Source organism: Thunnus albacares, chromosome 7 (genome assembly GCF_914725855.1).
Source record: "Thunnus albacares chromosome 7, fThuAlb1.1, whole genome shotgun sequence".
NCBI classification, from domain to species: domain Eukaryota; kingdom Metazoa; phylum Chordata; class Actinopteri; order Scombriformes; family Scombridae; genus Thunnus; species Thunnus albacares.
The window spans coordinates 28,131,182-28,151,614 of NC_058112.1; the positions used below are offsets into that span (position 1 = coordinate 28,131,182).

Sequence of the window (20,433 nt, forward strand, 5' to 3'; positions counted from 1 at the left end):
TGTTTCTGTCACTAGAAACAACACAAACAATAAAGGAAGCAGCTAAATACACGACTCCTTTTTTTAATTCTTGTTCTCTGATCTGAAACACAGTGATAAGCAGTAAAGACGAGGTCAGTACATTACCTACAAGTTTAAGTGTTTCTCACAGTCAGCTGCAGACGACAAGTTCACCTCACTGTTGATGTTGGTTTCCATGGAGAACTCTGAAGGACTGTGGCAGTCTTCTTCATGGCCACTGGAGGGGCTGCTCACCTGCCAATCAGCTGGCCGTTACTAAACACTATTGTCACTTTCTGGTTGCTATGATGACAAATGACACACATCCCTGCTGGTGTTTTTTTTTTTTTTTTTTTGTTCATGTCAAACCTCTTCCTGCTTTCTCTCTTCTGTGTTAATTCTTATTAGCAGATTTAATTATGTCAACCTTTCGCTGGCCCAGTTTCATAAATGATGCTCAAAATAGCACAGGCACTTGTCTCATTATGTAAGATTTCCTCTGACAACCCCCCCCCCCCCCCCCCCCCAAAAAAAACACAGAAAGACTCACATCATTTGAGATTTTATTTAATATTCAGTGCTGCACTTTGCTACAGTCAAGTGATAAAACATATCACAAGTGTCACTTTCTCTTTGTAAACATTAAAAGGCAGTGACCTCAATGCAAACACATGTTTCGGACTAGAAAATACATTACAACATTATAAAATACAATAGCTCAACAGTATATATATACATATATATATATATATATATATGATAGCTACTGTATGCGCTAGGCTTATAAACTACATTTCACATGAAATAAAAATCATGCAACCTTTTTATCTGCAAGACCGATCCCCAGTTATAAATGTAGTAATACTTTGTCTGGCAGAACAATACTAATTTGTAGAGTACGAGAGCTATAAATCACAATTCTACAAGAATCTTAAAATCTACAGCAACTACATGTTCTGTCAATAATGTGTTTACTAGCTGCACAACACATACTACTGTAGTGACAGATCATATATGATCATATGCTAAGCTACGAGAAATCATTGCCAGTGCTACATGACATGAGGAACTGTTTGTGTCCGCCGCTGCCGATGCCTGCAGCAAACAAACAAACAGAGTGTGAGAGAGTTTATGAAATGAGAAATATGAACTTCTCTAATGAGGCATCTAGTTGTATGAGGAAATAATTCTATTGCTTCTGGTCACTGTGTGTGTTGGCAGCAGGGAAGTCAGTATTACAGGTTTCTGTAGTTAGAGAAACTGCTGTGCAAAAAGGAGAGAAGAAGAAACAGAAAGGATTTGATTAGATTGATTTGTAGAACATGAACTTCATAGATATCAACTGTCCAATAATGTTGCACATACTGATTAAAATAAAGTCATCTTGTTGAGCATTAACAAATTTAAGATACAATTTTTAAAGAAATATTTTGTGAAGAAATTCTACCTTTGCTTCAATTTTCCAGAATGTCTTTCAACAACCCCCAAGAAACCAGTCTGCATTCAAACTGTTCACAACAATAAGTTCACGCCCAGTGATGCATAACATCCTCCAACTGTCTAAAACACGCAACTTCCCCAAAACATGCATTCTAAGCACAAAGTGAATTTGACCACACAATTAAAATTTGCACAATGTAACTGTTTGCGCAACAATATGCTCCCTGAGTTTCTATAAAGTGCATTTTGTTCCACTGGTTAAGAATTATTCTAAATCAAACTTGACTGTGAGGAACTGTGTGAACGTAAAGGAGGGTATCACTAAAAACATTCTCTTACCTTTCATTGAATGGCTTTTTGGCAAACTGAACTTGCTCTCTCATGGCTCTCCCAAACACCAACATCTGCTTTTCAGTGTCAATTACACACTGAAACAGAACAACATAAGACACATCAGACAAACCTGCCACAAGTTTAACTTTAAAGGACTTTTACTTTAACATCTGTCCAGTGTATATGTATTTTTTTTTTCAGGTAATCATTGGTCCTTTTGGTCCAACACAAACTGAAATGTCTCAACAACTACTGGACTGATGCCATGAAATTTGTTACAGACATTTATGGTTCCCAGAGGATGAATCTTTATTTGACTTGTCCAACATTTTAGTCTGTTAATATCGACATTAGGCTCTTAGGAAAGTTAAGCTAAGCCTGAGAAAGTAGAAGTGAGACTTCTGCCTCTCCGTAACTTCTTTTACAAGGGTTTCTATTCCTTTAAATTTGCATTTCAATGTTTTATTCTGTTTTGCTTTTTTATGTTGAAATGCAACATATAAAGCGCCTTGAATTGCCCTTATGTGTTAAATGTGCTATACAAATAAACTTGCCTTGCCTTACAAGCTTGGTCTGACCTCTGACCTTAGTCTGACCTCCTAAAATGCAGAATAAACAATTTTGATTTAGGCTACGTGGTCCCTTTTCTGAGTCCAAACTCACGGTTTTTCTCTTACTAGTCACAGTCTATCCACCACTTGTATTTTCTGATATGTAATGAGCATTATTGCCTAGTGGAGACCTGATTTGGATTTTTAGCCATATATCTTCCATTTTTTATGTATCTATGCTCTTGATGATCCTTGTGTTTGAGATTTAGCCAGCAGTAATGGAGAGGAAGTAAAATTACCTTGAGTGACTTTAATGTCTTGTTGCCCAGAGACATCAGTGGCTTGTTACAATCTGCAAATAAATCAATGTAATATTGTTGGACATTCATTTTATTTCAAAATACTTCAAATCTTCTTGAAATCCCTGACAACAGTCACAAAATTAGTTGTAATCTTTAATCTCGGCTTTAACGTTACTCTTCGTCCTTACCTACTACAGCAAAGGAACACATTATCCTGAGCTGTCCGATGTTTAGACTCAGTTCCTCGATATAACCGTCAATGTGGAGTTTCCGTTGAAATGGAAAGCCGTCCATCTCCTGTTTGTTCTCCTCAATCAAATCTTTCAAACTTTGAGAAAAACAAAAAAAAAACACAGTGAAGGAAGAAGAAGCTTCTCTTCTCTTCCGAAACGTGTGCATTCATTGCAAACTGAACATTGAAACTGACCCGGTGTCAGTCGAATGGACACATAATGAGCATGTGTGCTCTGAATCATCTCACCCTAATCTCTCCGCAGTCTGAGAGGACATCAGGTTCAGTTTGCAGCCAGTGTCAATCAGCACATTCACCTCGTGTCCTAAACACTGTAAACACACAGATAAGGTCGAGGTTTAAGTGGATGTGTGGTGGAGACAACAAGGTGCCAGATGGAAAGAAACACGACAGAAACAGAAACAAAAAAGTGTTGAGGAATATTTTCTATATTTGAAGAATTATTCTAAATATACAAGACATGTTTTCTACCAGAGTAAATCATTACAACCTCAAGGGAAGCTGCTTGTTTAAGAAACCAAAAATCAGAACAGATATAATAGAAGAGCATATATAAAAGGAGTTAATATATAGTACAACCTGGAAACTGAAATAAAACTGTGTAACACAATCACAAAGTTTTTTTAAAAAAATGTATAAAATGTCATTATTTTCATTGCTGAATGAAAGAAATAAAATGTAAAAAAAAAAAAAAAAAAAAAGGAAATGTTTGCTGTTTCAGTCATTTTTGCTTTAGTAGCTGTTATGGAGTACATTTTTAAAATAATCTACCCAGTCTTGTTTATATATATATGCTTTCTTAACCAGCTGGTTGGAATAATAACTTGTTGGTCACCTGGCAGGGGACATAGATGAAGTCTTCCTCCTCTTCTTCCTCATTCTCATGTGAATTTAAATGACTGCAGGTCAAAAGCACAGCGTTGTTATTTGGTGTCGTCACCCCACACATGCTTATCCTTCCCCGGGTCAACTTGGCTTCGAGCAGGCGCTTCTGTAGGATGTGATGCGGCTGCTGCAATAGAAATAAATATTAGAACATGTGAACAAAGCTTACAACACAAAACAAAACTATAATCTACAATGATGACATCTTCAGAGATTCTCAGTGAACATGTAGATGAAAAAAACAACATATTGATGGTGACTGTTGTATAAACAATATTGTGTTTCTACCTATAAACAGTATAAAAAGTACCAAATTCTGATGTCAATAGACTGTAATTAGTCAGTAATGTCAGGATAAAAAGTCAGGGATCATCTCTGAAAAACATTCATTTATTTATTAATTTTCATTGTGTTAAGGTTTATTTTGTTAAAGTGATTAAATATGAATTCAGTGCATTTTAAAATATCTCCCACATACTGTCAACACTATGGCCAATTCATTAGTGTGGGAGCTTATTTTTTTCTATTTTTAGTCCTCAGGTAGCCTTTTCTCTCATGTATCTGTCACGTGTGCAAACATGCTTTACTTTGAACTGAAACATCCATTTTAGACCATTTATTTTGTCCTTATAGCCACATTAAGCCGCAATATAGCCAAATTCTTCAAAACACATTACTCTCCCATCGTCATCACTTGTATTAGTTTAATATTAATTTGGCTAAGGTGGCTAAACTGTGAGCATTATAAGGCCTCTCATACGGGGCTCACCCCCTGTTTGGATGTCCCGAGCTTCTTCAGTCCATCCAGAGGCAGCAGATCAGCAGAGTCCTTATGGAGGAACTGGATCGCCTGTTTCAGCCTCCTCTGCTGCCTCAGAGCCGCAGCATCCAGGATCCCGGAGTCCCCGCGGTCCTCCGTCCGCATCCCGGTGAACATGTCGGCGGGTATCTAGGTGGAAATGTTCTGTCCTGTTTCTCCGGTTCTGTACCTTTACTCAACTGCGTTTAATGAGGAGTCCCCCTGTGATGCGTTCAGCTCAGCGGGGAGGAGGAGACACCCCCATCATCATCATCATCACTGAAGCATGAAGGTAAAGTCAGACAGGTTAAAAGTACGACTTCTGGTTACGTATTTCACAATAAAACCCATAGTCTATTCAAACACATGCATATTTCAGTTAAGCCTCGCTGACATCATCCGTCTTTTAAATAACAGGAGTGCAAAGCAACAAAAGGGTTGATAAAGCTGCTTTAAAGTAAAAAATCAGAGCATATTACATGTGCCTGTTTACAGATATGAGAACTTTAATAAACTGATCTAACAGAGGATCCCTGTTGCAATGTTTTATAAGCAGCACACAGTACCATAAAGGATATAATGACATTTTTTGTGACTAAAACACAATTTATCTGTCTTTCTTTCTAATTAAACTTGCCGCAGAATATGGGCTACACAGTTAGCCGATACAAGATGTCATTAACACAAAAAGACAATGTCAAATGTATTTGTATAGCCCAATATCACATATTATACATTTGCCTCAGGGGGCTTTAAAGTCCGTACAGCAATACAACATCCTCTATGGATTGATTCAAATAAGAACTAATAACTCCCCCAAAAACCTTTAACAGGGAATAAAAGGAAGAGCATCAGAGAAGGGATCTGAAATACAGGATGACAAAATTATAGATGGGTTGACAACATATAACACTGTACCATATGGTACAGCAAAGACAATAATAACATGTTTTTGTTGTGCTGCCTCAGGAAGTAATTGTTTAGGACATTTAAAGACCCCCTCCACCTAAAAATATAGGCTATGTTGCTTTTTGTCTCTCATTCAGATGATGTATGTGTTTGACACTAGAGGGGTGTTTTCACATTCATCCTCTGAGGCTTGTATGTACACGTCTCAAACTCAGATTTATAGTGAGATGAATGTGAAAACAAACTCTGAACAAATATCGTTCTGCACAGAGAAGCTCAAACGTCCAAGTGAGTGGACAGAAAACATCACACATTTTTTTGGGTGGAGGGGGACTTTAAATGCACTAAGCAATGAAGCTTCTCAAGGCAATACAGCAAAAACATGTTATAATTCATCTCCAGTCTTTGCTGGACTGTAAGATAGGGTGTCAGTTCAAGTGTTGAATAAAGGCTTTAAATTTACAGACACACACTTCCTGTATCATCCTGTCTCTTCCTGTCTGTTTTTGTGTCTCTTGACCAGACAACACCTGCCTGAAAATGATGCTCATTGGGACCAAAATACGTCATTTTATTGAATCGTGACTCCCTCAGGAAAAACAAATATGATAGACATGAAGTTTCCTGTTTTTTGAATGTTAAATAGAGCTGTAACTTATGTACATTTCTAGAAATTCAACAAGATTTAGAGGGATTTTTTACAACATAGATATGAAGAGAGATAAAAGGTTTGTGTAAAATGTGTACACAGTCAAAACTGCTAATTAGGGCTGAATAAAAATATAGTTATATTTGGGAATAATACACTCTTATAAACTATTCTATTGTTCCCCATTATTATACACATCACACAGACATCACATTAAAGAAAGAGGAAAGAAGAAAAAAACAAGTTCTGATACACAAATCTGTTTTCAGTTTTTGGACTTTGTCTCTAATCTTTGATTTTTGGTGAAATATTGGATCATTTGAACATTTATTGTAATGAAACCATGTGACAAGTTTGAAGGGAAAAATCACTATTTGGTGGAGCTGTTAACAACTCATAGACATCTGAAATGTGACGCCAACTACACACTGATTTTTGTAAGACGTCAAAAGCCAAAAAGGTTGGAAACCACTTGTTTCATCTTTAACAATGTGTTGTATTTTAAAAGCTTGTTATTTTATCCATTGTGTCAAATCTTCATCTGAAAAGTAACTAAAGCTGTTAAATTAATGTAGGTACACGATATTTTCCTCTGAAACGTAGTGGAGTGGAAGTATAAAGTAGCATCTCAAGTAAAGTACAAGTACCTCAAAACTGTTCTTGAGTGAATGTATTTAGTTACTTCCCACCAATGTTTATTTCTTTGCTTATATCCCCTCTTGAGTGTATTTATGTTGTTTTTGTTTGTGATTGATGTGACTTGACTACTGAACCACAACGTTTGGTGTCTATTCATGAGTTGAAATCGTCTTTTAAAGGTGCTGTGGGCTAATTTATTTTTCATATGTGATGCTCTGTGTTTCTCTTGTGCGGTCAGACAGATGTCGACAGGACATTTCGTCCCTCACAGCCTCTCTTCTCTTCACTGCATTGCCCACATTCCCCCTTTTCTTCTTTTTACCCACACGACCTTGTTTTCAACATGGATGCCGAAAAACCTCCACACTCACGCGGCTGTTTATGTCGCAGAGGAACAAATCTAACCACATCCTGCGGCACACAGCACCGCGACTCGGAGTTTACAGTCTCAGCTGACTGTCGTCTTGTGTTGAAGCTTCAAATATTTATTTTCCACGACGACGCGGCGCGTTTACAGTCACAAAAAGCCCGACACAATACGCAACCCGACGCGGAATGGCGGCTGCTAGGGGCCCGTGAAGCTGAATGGAAATGATGGATGTATGGTTCGACCAATCAGAGTGAGGCTGGTGATCGTTCTAGCCAATCGCCGTGTCTGGATTGTCAAATGGGTGGGACATGAGTTGCTGCCATACATGTTCCCGGTGTGTGGACGGCGCCGAGCATTTCCTGCACTGGTGCATGGTGGTCGAACAGGAGGAATTGTTGGAAATTTTTCGGAGGTTAGTATATAAATTGGTTTTTACCCAGTGTGCATTATTCCCACAGCCATCTCTGCGAGAGGGAGTGTCGGGCTGTGCGGCAGGGATTCACAAGGAGAGCTTAACATATCATTTTAGCATGTAAAAAATAAACTTGACACTCCGGGAGTCAAAACGCTCATGTTATCATTAATTAGCTCATCTTGTTTCCGAGCTGCGTCGCTGGTTTTACGAAAGGCGGCTGGAAAAGCTTAATGGAGATAGCTAGCTATCCTTCCAGCTGTTACAGTGAGATAACCGAGGCTCTAGATACTAAATTTGACCAGTTATTCTCCTGTTAACCTTATAATCTTTACCAAATAGTTTGTTCATAACCGCTAAAAAACAGTCGTGACAGTTAGCATTGCAGCTAGCATGGTGGCTAACCAGCACGGCACTGAAGTTAGCTTCTGATTCGAAGTTAAGGGAAATATAAATAATCATACTTAGCGGCTGATTCTCCGTTTTTTTTAACGACTTACACTTATGAAACAGTGATTAGACATCGTAGCAAAAGCCTTAACGCTGTTTAAACCCACTTTCAGATTTGTGACATATTTATTTTGCTGTTGAAATAAGAAAAAAGGACGATTTCACTGCTCTTCTCTCCACCCAGATAAGAGACAGTTATACATAGATTTGTCACATCTGGTCTAGATCAACAAGGAGACTCCAGAGACTCGTTAAAACACAGTTTCAGATTTGTGAAACCTTTGTTTTGCTTATGAAAATAGAAAAAAAGGGCGATGTCACCTTTTTACCCATCCAGGCCACATTACATCACTTGGACTTGTCAAATCTGGACTAGATAATCATCATTTTTACTGTTGTTATTACAATAATAAACATTATTAATAAGATGTGACAAGCCTGGATCTGGTCTGGATGTGGAAAAAAGCAGTGAAATCGACCTTTTTTCTGTTTCATTTTTAAGCACAATAAAGGTTTCACAAATCTGAAAGTGTGTTTAAACAACGTTGAGGCTTTTGCGACGATGTCTAACAGTTTTTGAGTAGGGCAAGTGGTAAAAAAAAACCGAGACTCAGCCGCTAAATATGATTATTTATGTTTCCCTTAACTTTTCCCTTAAACCCGAATCTGAAGCTAACTTCAGCGTCGTCTCCTTTATGACACATCGTTTCGGCGGCTGCAGCTGAGACTGTCTGACCATTCAAACACGCTGTCGGTGTGCGAGCTGACCAGCTACAACAGAGCCGGTCACTTCACTTGTTAGATAATGGCTCTTTACAGTGACAATTATAGCAAGTCATAGTTGTGCTACATCCTTGCTAGCTAACCCCAAATGCTTTATTCAAACTAATAAACGCCAGACAGACAGTAGACTTGGTTAAGATAAGTTAAATCATCTTACGACAGCTCGCATAAATCGGCAAAGGTTGTAGTTACATATAAATATAGCTGGCCTGCGTAGATGACATTACTGCATATTTTATTTATATTCATTACTTCAGCTATGTATCATATAAATATACATATATAACCACAACTACACCTACCAGAACCTTCTGCACATATATAGCACAACTTTTTATTTTTACATCCACAAGTCAGGTCATGTATATAGCCTAAGTATTGTAATGTTCATAATGTATATCGATTGACTTCCATCTACTTGACTTCTTATTTTGTTTGCATTTATTACTACTAGATATTATCTGTTTGTTTCCTGCACTGCTGTAACATGAATTTCCCCTCTGGGTATCAATGTAGTCTTATCTGAATGGTAGGGACATGTTATTACAAGTGTTGTTTACATCAATCAATATCCGTGAATGCAGCATGTTCCTATTTAGGGCCAGGGACTCCAAACTCTCTAAGCTTACTGTGCGTCAACTGGTTTGTGCTAATTTAATAGAAAACCACTAAAGCACAATGATAGGATGAGGACCTCGAAGTGATGCTTTGTTACCAAATCCTTCATTTATGTGTTTGATTAAATTATGACAGACAGAAGTTCTGGGTCCATGTATTTCAGCATAGAACAGCTATACACAGTGTATAAGTGTATATGTGGTAGGAACAGGGTTAACAGGGACCCAGGAGTTTATTTTTGCTTTTGAAGTCATTTGTATGTTCGTAAGTGTAAGATATGTATGTCATCAACACACCACTAGCTGTCATGTTTAGCAAAGTATCCTGTGTGTCAAAAAGGCTAAAAAGTTCATGTGTGTTTCCTGCATTTGTCATTTCCAGCAGCTAAAGCATGCTCTTGGCCCAGATAAACCGGGACTCCCAGGGAATGGCAGAGTTTCATGATGCTGACGGGCAGCCGGTCACTCTTTGTCTAACAGAGGCCGTGACAGTGGCAGGTAAACTCCCGTACTTGAACATGTCATCGTTACAATAAGATTTAGTGTCAATATTAGACTGTGACACTCTTTGAGAAGTACATCCTGCTAAATTATTCAGTTAAATCAATTCAAACTTAACTTATTCCATGGATGTTGAAGTATTGCAACACAAAAAACATCTGCATTATACAATATACACCATGAGGAAATAAAAATAAACAAATAGTTAGTACATAAATAGTAACTACAAAAGTGTATGTAACACAACTACAAATAAAGCAAGAATATAAGGTAATTGCAGTAATAATGATAATAATTAAATACAATAAATTGCACCTGAAGGTTAAGGAATAGGGTGGTGGCTGACATGTGTCAGCATGAAACACAGTTATTGTACTTGTAGCAGCAAAAACAAGTGTGTGTAAAAGTCTCTTCATGAAGTTAATAGTTAGGCAGCCTGACTGGCTTTGTAGAGGAATTGTTCCTCTTGACCTTACATGAACAACAATAACATGATTATAGCAGGGCAGTGATTTTAAAGAGGAAGTATATTCATGACATGATGTAAAAATACACCCAAACTGATCTGGCAGTAAAATAAACCAATATAAATTTCAGAGGTCTGTTATGGTCTTAGATTCTGATTCAGAAAGTGAAAAATTTAAACATACAAGTGAATTCAAACTGTCTCTTAAACAGCGAGTGAATGCTCTATCTACAGCTGCAACGATTAGTCGATAAATCAATTCAGTCATTTTTTAAGCAAAAAAAGTCAGACATTTGCAACCTCTCAAATGTGAGGATGTGATGTTTTTCTTTGTCATACTTGATAGTAAACTGAATATCTAAGTTTTAGACTGTTTGTGATACAAAACATTTGAAGATGTGGCCTTAGGAAATTATAACAGGGTTTTTTTTAACTTTATACTCAAAAGAAATAATTGATTTATCAAGAAAATAATAATGAATGCAGCCATAGCTCCATACGCAGAAAGAAAGATTTTTGTCCTCTTTTTTTCTAGCAATGATGCCGTTACAGTTGGTAAACATGAGCGTATGTAATATAATAGATATCGAAGTTAAGTGTTGCTTTTAGGGCTGTTACAGTCTGAAGTTTGACTTGTGCAGCCATGACACGATCTTCTCACTAGCTGACAATAAATCATATCTTATATATATATATATATATATATGTCGTTCCCCAGATGGTGATCAGATGGAGAGCATGGACACAGTGAGCCTGCAGGCTGTTACTCTTGCGGATGGATCCACCGCATACATCCAGCATGACTCCAAAGCATCCTTTTCAGATGGACAGATCATGGACGGTCAGGTGATCCAGCTGGAGGACGGCTCGGCGGCCTACGTTCAGCATGTGTCCATGCCTAAAGCAGGTAAAACACAAATCCCTGCAGGTTCTCGGGAAGGAGAGAATTTGAACATTGCATCACAAGTATATGAAGAGTTTGTGGCATGATGGGAAGCAACCGTTCATTTGTATTCTATCTATATGTCACAATGCTGTTGTACATGACTCCAAAGATACAAAGAGATGTCTGAATAAAAACTAAAGCAGAAAATAACTAGTTCCTGTTCTTCTGTTGTAGGAGGGGACAGTTTACAGCTGGAGGATGGACAGGCAGTGCAGCTAGAAGACGGGACAACAGCCTACATCCACACACCCAAAGGTAAAAAAAAAAAGTTTAACATCTCTCGCTTACTTTTCTTGAGACTTTTAAGTTTCTTTTCACCTCTTTCTTCACTTTCATGAACTCCAAAGTGTCTTATTTCTGTAATTTTATGTTTTAAAATATGCCAATGTAAAGGATTTAACTAATAAAGATGCTAACAGTCTTATTTCTAATCAGTCAGAGAAGTTATTAGTGATGAAGAGTTTTAATTGAACAGTTTAGTGTTCCTACTTTACCTCGACCATCCTTGTCTGCTCCGTTTCTGTAATGCTATTGGTCAACCTCTAGAAAAGTGGTGTTGCAGTAATGTTACTTTGAATCAAATGTTAGCTACCGAGTCAGTTTGTGGACATTCGGTGTGTTTATGATCATGTTATTCACTTTAAATTCAACATACAATGTTCTTGTGGCTGCATTCAGCTCAGATCTGTTTCTGTCAGTGTAGGATAAGTAACTAACTGTATGTTTGGCTGTTTATTCATGGCTACAACAAATGAACAGAGGAATTTATATTACTAATAACTATTTACTAACAGTCTTAGCTCATACCATTTCCAAGCCTCTTATGTTTTAGCAACTTCTGTCCTATAACTGAGTGATTTTATACAAAGAAACAGTTATTTTGACTACGGCCATTCAGAAAATCCTCCATCTTCCCTGCGTAAACAACCATCTAAGGTTTCATACTGGAGCCGAGCCCAGTTTCCCCATTCGATTTCTCTCTCTATATCCTTCTTTTTATGTTTGTTCAGATGCTTACGACCAGAGCGGCCTGCAAGAGGTGCAGCTGGAGGACGGCAGCACCGCCTACATCCAGCACACGGTTCATATGCCCCAGTCCAACACCATCCTGGCCATCCAGGCTGATGGAACCATCGCAGACCTGCAGACCGAGGCCACAGCCATCGACCCCGAGACCATCAGTGTACTGGAACAATACACCACCAAGGTAAAGGTCCTTATATCATCTTGATAAACATACTTGTGTTCAATTTTTATTATTTTTTCCCTTTGTCTTGGAGTAATATATTGATGCTTTACTGCACATCCTAAAATCATACTGGAACTTTTTTGTGCTTTTTGTACTTTATATACTTTACTTTTATATACTTTTTGTACTTTATTTATATATATATATATATATATATATATATATGTGTGTGTATATATATATGTGTGTGTATATATATATATATATATATATATATATATATATATATATATATATATATATATATATATATATGTATGTATATGTGTGTGTGTGTGTGTGTGTATATATATGTATATGTATATATATGTGTATATATATATATATATATATATATATATATATATATATATACATATATCCTTTTAACATCTTCCATCCACAGTGTGCTTGTTTTTAGACTGAGATGACATTTATCTACTGTAAAGACTTACTTGTGAAATGTTCACCTCATTGTTTATTCCATGAAACATTTCTTTAGATGTAGATGACATACCCGTGTGTGAATATTTCCTTATATTTACCTCGGTTGTGAATGTTCGTAACACCAGCAGTCTATAAAAGGAAGTGTCCATTCTCCTTCCTGTCAGGTGGAGAATATCGAGAACCCCTTGGGGTCCTTCGGCAGAGTGGAAGCAGACAATGGCGTCCACATGCGGGTAGAGTATCCTTTTTCCCACCCCTGACTTTTTAATCCTTAGCTCAGGTATAACATTAAGAGTCTCACTCATGTTCCTTGTCTTTCAGATTGTCTTGCAGGGTCAAGACAACAGACCAGGAAGGGTCTCAAATGTAGGAGAGAAGTCTTTCCGCTGTGAATATGACGGCTGCGGAAAGCTCTACACCACTGCCCACCATCTCAAGGTCAGTGTGGGTGGTTGTGTGTATGGAAACGTGGTCGCGTGTGTGTGCTTGTTCTTACTCCGGTGTGGGCAGATATTTACTTTACAACACATTCTTATGATGTTGTCAGCTACTTGTTTACTTGTTCAGCCTGAAAAAGCTGTTTGTGTTCCCGCAGGTACACGAGCGCTCCCACACCGGAGACAAACCGTACGTCTGTGACTATCCGGGCTGTGGGAAGAAGTTTGCAACAGGTAATAAACTACTGTGGAGTGTTTAACTTTTCACACAGAGCTTGCTCATTCATTTTAAAGCCATTTACTACATTAAAAAAGAATTTAGACATAATAGCATGTTAGATTTTTTTTTTTTTTTTTTTTGCCAGATTACATTATTCAGAGTACATTCACCTCTATATTCTTGAAAAAATCTCAACATTTTCTCAGATTTGTTTGCTATTCTTTGTTGTTTGCTGTAATACACTGATTGTACTGAATTACCATTGTGGCTTTCTAGACTAATTATCATTTTTAAATCAACATAAAATCAGGCTGAGATGTTCTCATGTGGCTAACAAGTGTTTGAGCATTGATGTGGATGTGTTAATTAGGTATAAAGGCTTAGCTGAATGCGAATGTTTTTCTGGCTATTTAAGGGTACGGACTGAAGAGTCACTCACGCACACACACTGGGGAGAAGCCATATAGATGTCAGGAGTTGAACTGCTGCAAGTCCTTTAAAACCTCTGGAGATCTTCAAAAGCACACGCGGACTCATACAGGTACGCAGCCACACCCAGAAACTCACTGACCAGTCATAATTATATTGCATCATAAGGTTTAAATGTCTCATAATGTGTCATAGGTCTGGAGCAGGGTTTAACTGCAGTTTCCTGCTGCTGCTGCTGCAGGGAGCTGAAATCGTGACTGCTAGTTGGCCTCAAGGCCTTTTGTTTAATAAAGGAGTTACTGAGAATGTGCAGCTGAACTTATGTTATTTCGGTCAAAGCCCAGCGTCATGCCCCGCCGATTTTTGAAACAACACAGATTGTGGTGCAGTGCCAGGATTGGCTGAACAAATTGCAAGGTTTTGTTGGTTGGATGTTGGAGAGCTAAATATTTCCAGAGAGCCACCAAAGCACCGGAGGAGTTTTTCAGGCATGTGGTCAACATGAGAAATATGACACTAAGATGCTGCTGCTCATTTTTGAAACGCATGATTTTTGTAGTTTTAATCACTTGTATTTCATAGAGCATTATTGCATAATAGAATAGAGTAGTATTTCACACAATCTTGTTTTCTACTTCCTCATAAAACTTTTTTTGTGTATTCCATTTTTTTTGTTCTCATCAGGTCCATACAAGAAGTTTTGGAATATTGTGGCAATTTGAACCATGACATTAAAGCAGTGATAATCAATATGTATTATAATAACAATCAGTCAAATGACAATGTGTAACAAGGTGTGGCTCGTAGTGATTAAACTACAAAGAATTCTCTCTCAACTCTGCAGCTCCCTTCAGCTTTACGAAGCATTGTAGCAAGTTTCAGCTCATCGTTTAGCTGTCCGGCTGCAACTTTACTAGTTTGGTTCACTCTCATCACTTTTTATAGCATTGTTTTCAGACGCAGCAGGCAGCTGATTTCAGAGAAAAATCTCTAAAAATCCTCTGTACACTACCTGCTCAGCACCAAATGGCAAACAGACACAGTTAGCGACTAGCCGGTGAACATAGCGGAGCTTTTAGCAGCTAAAGAGCCAGATATTTCCCTCTGGGGTTGGTAGAGAACAAAAACAGCTAAAGAAGAGTGAATGATAATGTTGCACCCTAACTGCTGGATGTGTAAATACGAAACTGCTAACGGGTGCAACATATCAATATTAAAAGGTGATGATATGTTAGTATTATGTTCACAACTTGATTCTGCTGCCCCCAAGTGGCATAAAAAAATCATATAATGGATGTTTAAACCCTGACTTTTCTCCTCTTTGTCTTGTGTCGCAGGAGAGAAGCCTTTCAAATGCCCAGTCGAAGGCTGCGGCAGGTCGTTTACCACCTCCAACATCCGCAAAGTTCACATCCGGACACACACCGGAGAGAGGCCCTACTACTGCTCTGAGCCCAGCTGTGGACGGTCCTTTGCCAGTGCCACTAACTACAAGAACCATATGAGGATTCACACCGGTGAGCCCTTTTACATTACACCTGGCTTTTTATTATGTCTCCTCATGAGTCAGGAAGCCATAGTTTAGTGACTAATTTGCATTGTCTGACTATTCTTTGCCTACTTCCTCCAGGTGAAAAACCATATGTGTGCACCGTGCCTGGCTGTGAAAAGCGCTTCACAGAATACTCCAGCCTTTACAAACACCATGTGGTTCATACACCGTGTAAACCTTACAACTGCAACCATTGTGGGAAAACCTACAAGCAGATCTCCACGCTCGCCATGCACAAACGCACAGCACACAACGACACAGAGCCCATCGAGGAGGAGCAGGAGGCCTACTTTGAACCCCCGACAGGTCAGTGTAAATTAAGTTATAGAAAGAGTTTTTGATAAAGATTTACGAGATAGATACTGTAACAGTCACAACAACAGGAAATTGGATACCACAAAGAAACTAAGATGTAATTAAGTGCAGTGCAGTGAAAATTAGTAGGTTATAACACCGAGTGCTGGATAAAAAAGGTTAAAGGAAAGTAAATAAAATGTGAAATTATATACTGGATAATTGTCAAGTTAAAGTCTTCTGTTCTTAATGCAGATGCCATTGATGACCCCAGTGTGAGCTACACAACAGCGGTGGTCGAGGCGGATGACTCTGGCTCGGAGCAGGTTCCCGTGGAGAGCTCAGACATGGTTGGTCAGCAGCATGTTGCCTTGGTAACACAGGAGGATGGAACACAACAGCAGGTAATGAAACGCAGTGATGAGATAAACTGTGAATATGGAGTAGAGTCCAGAAACTAAAAAACAAGGTGTAAGCAATCAAAATTATGTTTACATTGAGTGTTACTCACCCAAAATGGATTGTTTGTATGTATCCTTGAGGTCTAACAAACATGTCGAATGCCGCTCATCATTAAACATTTGCAAAGATAATTTTGTTTAAAAGTATTCTGCCTTGTTTACATCCATGTTTACTAGCTCACAGTCTTCTTCCTTGTCTTTGCTGGCGCTTGGCTGCGTTTCTTGGGGCATTAGAGCCACCTAGAGATCATTTGAACAGTGTAAAGCCATTTGTATAGGAGCCATTTACAGTTGTATGTGCATTATATGCTTGTGTTATTTATGTTTACACGCTTCCTTGTTTTGGGTTAATTGAGAGTTGTAGGAAGTCGAGGTTGATCAGTTTTCAGGTGTTGCTAATTTTATGTTTATACCTCTGTGGACAATCCTGAACGTCATCGGCGAGTTGTAAATAATTGTATAAAAAAAAAAATCTGAACTTTGACCATTTACAACCCTGACATTAATTGGATGCACACATCATTACAAATCTCACAACACATGTGTGACATCACCTGCGTTCACGTGCATCCTGCAGCGTGTGCACAAGACAAACAAAACAGTGACTCATTCACAAAATAACAGCTCCACAACGTGACTAAAGGTCAGAGAGTCCACAGGGTTTGAAATTTTTAAATGCAACATTTCAATATCTATTTTATTGCACTGCAGAATGTGATCTTTACCTTTTCTCAAAACGTTTCTCCCTCCTGGTCACATTTCATGTTTTTCTTGGCAATCAGCAAATCACATCCCAGTTAAACAGCAGCTCTGGATCAAACAAACATCTGATTGGCTGACTACTGTCCTGGAGGCATTTCTACTTGTGTTTGTCTGCGGTCAGGATAGTTAACAATAAACAAGCGTCGTGTTAGTTAAAACTAAATCTTCTTCACTCTGTGTTGTGTCTCACATCAGGTCAGTATCTCTGAAGCAGACTTACAAGCTATGGGTGGCACAATCACCATGGTAACCCAAGAAGGCACAACCATAACCATCCCAGCCCACGAACTAGCAACGCAAGGTGCTCACTCAGTTACCATGGTAACAACAGACGGCTCAGATGAACAGGTAAATAATTGTCCAAGTTCTCTATAGACTAGAGAAATATTGTTAGACTGTTGTTGTGATTTTTATTTTGTATAAAGGACTCTGTAAGTGATGTAACTCACCATCTGTTGGCTATGATGAAGGTTTACAGTTAAAGAGGACAGAACACGCAAATTCCCAGGTCTATATTTTCATTCTGGAGCTTTACTGGAATATCTTTGGATGATTTACAGTTCATTAAACTCCTTATTTATGTTACATTGGCTCTTTATGAAGCCCCTCAGTTCAGCCTCTGTCTGAAACAGGCAGTTTTAGCTCAAGCTTGTGGCCGTAAGGTCATTGGTTCAATCCCTGGACCAGCAGGATAAAACTGGGTGAGGAAAAGTGGAAAAAGCAGCAGTAGTCAGATTTTGCCCGTTTTTTCCGCTCTTTACTCAAAATGGAAACTTCCCAATACATCCAATCCAAAACATGCCAGTGGACAGTGCAAACAACCTTAGCAACAAAGGCTACGGAGCAGACAGCTGTTTTTGGGCATGCAGCGAACAATCTGACATCAGTTCGATGGGGAAGTAGAGGTAACTTTGCAAACGGAGGGTTCAGAGCAGGCTGACTTTAACGTAGATTCACTTCAAATTTTGGAACTATGACTATATTTAACACAGACATCCAACATTATAACAGTATATGAATGATGGAAAATCACAAAAAGCTTTTTATGTCCCCTTTAATAATTACCTTAATTAACTAAGATGACTGAGACAAAGTGTTACAAACCAGTCAAACAGCTACACCACAGTGTGTATTGTATTCAGGTGTGTGTCCATTAATGCACTTCCAATTCTCTGCTGGACCTTCTTGATTTTGCACCAGATGTTGTTAACTAATCGATTTGTGACCAAACACCACACCTGTGACTTGACTACGATGTTTCTGTCTCCCTCAGGTGGCCATCATGGCACCCGACATGGCCTCGTTCCAAACTGTGGAGGAGGCAGGCTACAACCAAGAACAGGATGACATTCATCCTGTCACGTTATTGGCCACCTCCAATGGCACTCACATTGCTGTGCAGGTTGGTAGACCGACACCATGGGAGTGAATAGACTGGTGGGTGAGTTACAATCTGTGAATTTGTTCTGTTCACATCATGAAGCAGAAGACTCCGTGTTGTTTTTTTTAAATGCAGAAAATGTGACATTTGTGAAAATGGGAATGCAAGTCAAACAGAAGAGGCCTTAAATTCAGAAATATCACTTATAGACTGGACAGAATCTGCTTGATCCCTTTTTGTTTTTGCTTTGTTTTCATGATACTGGCAGGAGTTTCAGTCAGGACTGTAAGGGCACTTAAGTTAGTCCCCCCACCCCCCCCCCCCCCCCCACCCCCCAACACACATAACCCCTCCCCAGATCCCACCCTGTTTAGCTATTTGTTTAAATGCTTTGCTGTAAGTCATGTGAAGGTGGGGTTCAGCTAAGGGGATGTCGATGTGTTGCTGCCCTCCTGCTGGTGCATTTCATTAGGGATCAAACTAAACCGAAACTTAAAACCACAGGATGTGTGAGTTTACATGTAATCCAAATTTACAATGATCACCACCCTTTTTTCCTGCAAAAACGGAAACCGACACTGTAATAATAATTTACAGTTGTGGTTTTAAGTGTGTGTGTGTTTTTTTTTTTGCCTTGACACCAGAACAAAAGCTTATCACTAAGACCAGAAGGAAATTTGTGGAATTTTCCATCAATTAATAGAGATTATATATTGCCAAACTTTTGTTGTCTCTTATTCAAATAAATTCAAAACACTGTAGAAAGATAATTAGTTTTATTTACACAAATTCATGTTGTAACTATATATTATACTGTTATATAAAATGTAAGTATTATATTAACTATTCAGGCCTAAAACCCCTGAGGGGTGCCACAGTCACATCAAAGGGAGGTCTGATGACCAACCTTTATTTATCCTGAAAAACACTGTTTCTATTTACCCCCCTCTGCTCTCTCTATCGTGGTAATTACAACACAAACACTCTTTTACCACCTATTCCCACCGTGTGACAGTCAGCAATGAAATTCAGCAGCCTGTAAAGCAGTCAGAGGTGGTATTGTCTTTTTTAAAGGGGGGGCAGAGTACATAGATTTAATCAGTAGTAGTGATCGATTAACAGCGGTTAACAGTATGTCAGTCAATGTTTGTATTATTCTCTCTTTCCTCTGCAGCTCAGTGATCAGCCTTCGCTGGAGGAAGCCATCAGAATAGCATCAAGAATACAGCAAGGGGAGTCACCCGGCCTGGATGATTGATGGACACATTATGGACTATGATTTAGGTTCAAAACCATCTAAATTGGACTATATCTACAAGAGAAATCACGAGTCTTCCTCCAAGGCTTTCTTTTTCCACAAAAGAACTTAGCTTTTATCTGTACATAGGATTTTGATAACTGGAGTTCCGCCATGCTATTTTGTCCCTCGACCAAACAGATGGGAGGAGGGAAAAAATGCTTTCTAATGTTTATGATGCACAGTGCAATGTACAGCTAATGCTATTTCTAATAAAAAACAATGATTGTGTGATTATCTTGCTGTATTTGATTTTGAACACCTGAGTCCCTGTTAATCTTTATTCACCTTTACTGTTGTTCAGCTGCAGCAGCACATAGTAAAGATTACAATAGGAAAATGTAAAATATAAGTAATGTGTAAATATTAATTAATAGTATTAATTGATGAATACTACTATAAGTATTTTGCAAAATGTGTATAACTCAAGACAAAAAATAAGTATACTACACAAGTTAAGCACTAACAAATGAATATGAACAACACCTTTACAGATGTTGATGTCATCGGTATAGGTGTGCTTTTGATGTGTTATCAGCTGTCTGCCTTATCAATAATTGATAAGAGACTAGACTACAAGGCACATGCACATTGATGAGTGCATGTGAAGCAATTTATTG

At 38.4% G+C, this 20,433-nt stretch overlaps 2 protein-coding genes across 8 annotated transcripts; one reads left to right on the forward strand and one right to left on the reverse strand.

The window, feature by feature from the left end:
* Nucleotides 1–550: 550 nt before the first annotated feature.
* On the reverse strand, nt 551–7,217 carry LOC122985799 (nuclear receptor-interacting protein 3-like). Of its 3 annotated transcripts, none has more exons than XM_044356717.1 (8): nt 7,132–7,217; nt 4,534–4,842; nt 3,715–3,891; nt 3,108–3,190; nt 2,815–2,954; nt 2,624–2,676; nt 1,780–1,868; nt 551–1,260 (listed from the first exon to the last, which is right to left on the reverse strand). In XM_044356717.1, the coding sequence occupies exons 2-8, from the start codon at nt 4,699–4,701 to the stop codon at nt 1,236–1,238; spliced, it is 735 nt and encodes a 244-aa protein (XP_044212652.1). In that variant the 5' UTR covers nt 4,702–4,842; nt 7,132–7,217; the 3' UTR covers nt 551–1,235. The 3 variants fall into 3 exon arrangements, with proteins under 3 accessions (XP_044212652.1, XP_044212650.1, XP_044212651.1); XM_044356715.1 differs by having other exon boundaries at nt 551–1,263; XM_044356716.1 differs by lacking the exon at nt 7,132–7,217 and having other exon boundaries at nt 551–1,263; nt 4,534–6,559.
* Nucleotides 7,218–7,455: 238 nt separating this feature from the next.
* Nucleotides 7,456–20,050, forward strand: znf143b (zinc finger protein 143b). Of its 5 annotated transcripts, none has more exons than XM_044356710.1 (15): nt 7,456–7,542; nt 9,775–9,890; nt 11,078–11,266; nt 11,480–11,560; nt 12,316–12,512; nt 13,145–13,213; nt 13,302–13,418; nt 13,576–13,651; nt 14,053–14,178; nt 15,404–15,583; nt 15,697–15,924; nt 16,168–16,316; nt 17,331–17,483; nt 18,409–18,537; nt 19,691–20,050. In XM_044356710.1, the coding sequence occupies exons 2-15, from the start codon at nt 9,785–9,787 to the stop codon at nt 19,772–19,774; spliced, it is 1,884 nt and encodes a 627-aa protein (XP_044212645.1). In that variant the 5' UTR covers nt 7,456–7,542; nt 9,775–9,784; the 3' UTR covers nt 19,775–20,050. The 5 variants fall into 5 exon arrangements, with proteins under 5 accessions (XP_044212645.1, XP_044212648.1, XP_044212649.1 ...); XM_044356713.1 differs by having other exon boundaries at nt 18,409–18,576; nt 19,691–19,885; XM_044356714.1 differs by having other exon boundaries at nt 18,409–18,572; nt 19,691–19,777.
* Nucleotides 20,051–20,433: the final 383 nt, after the last annotated feature.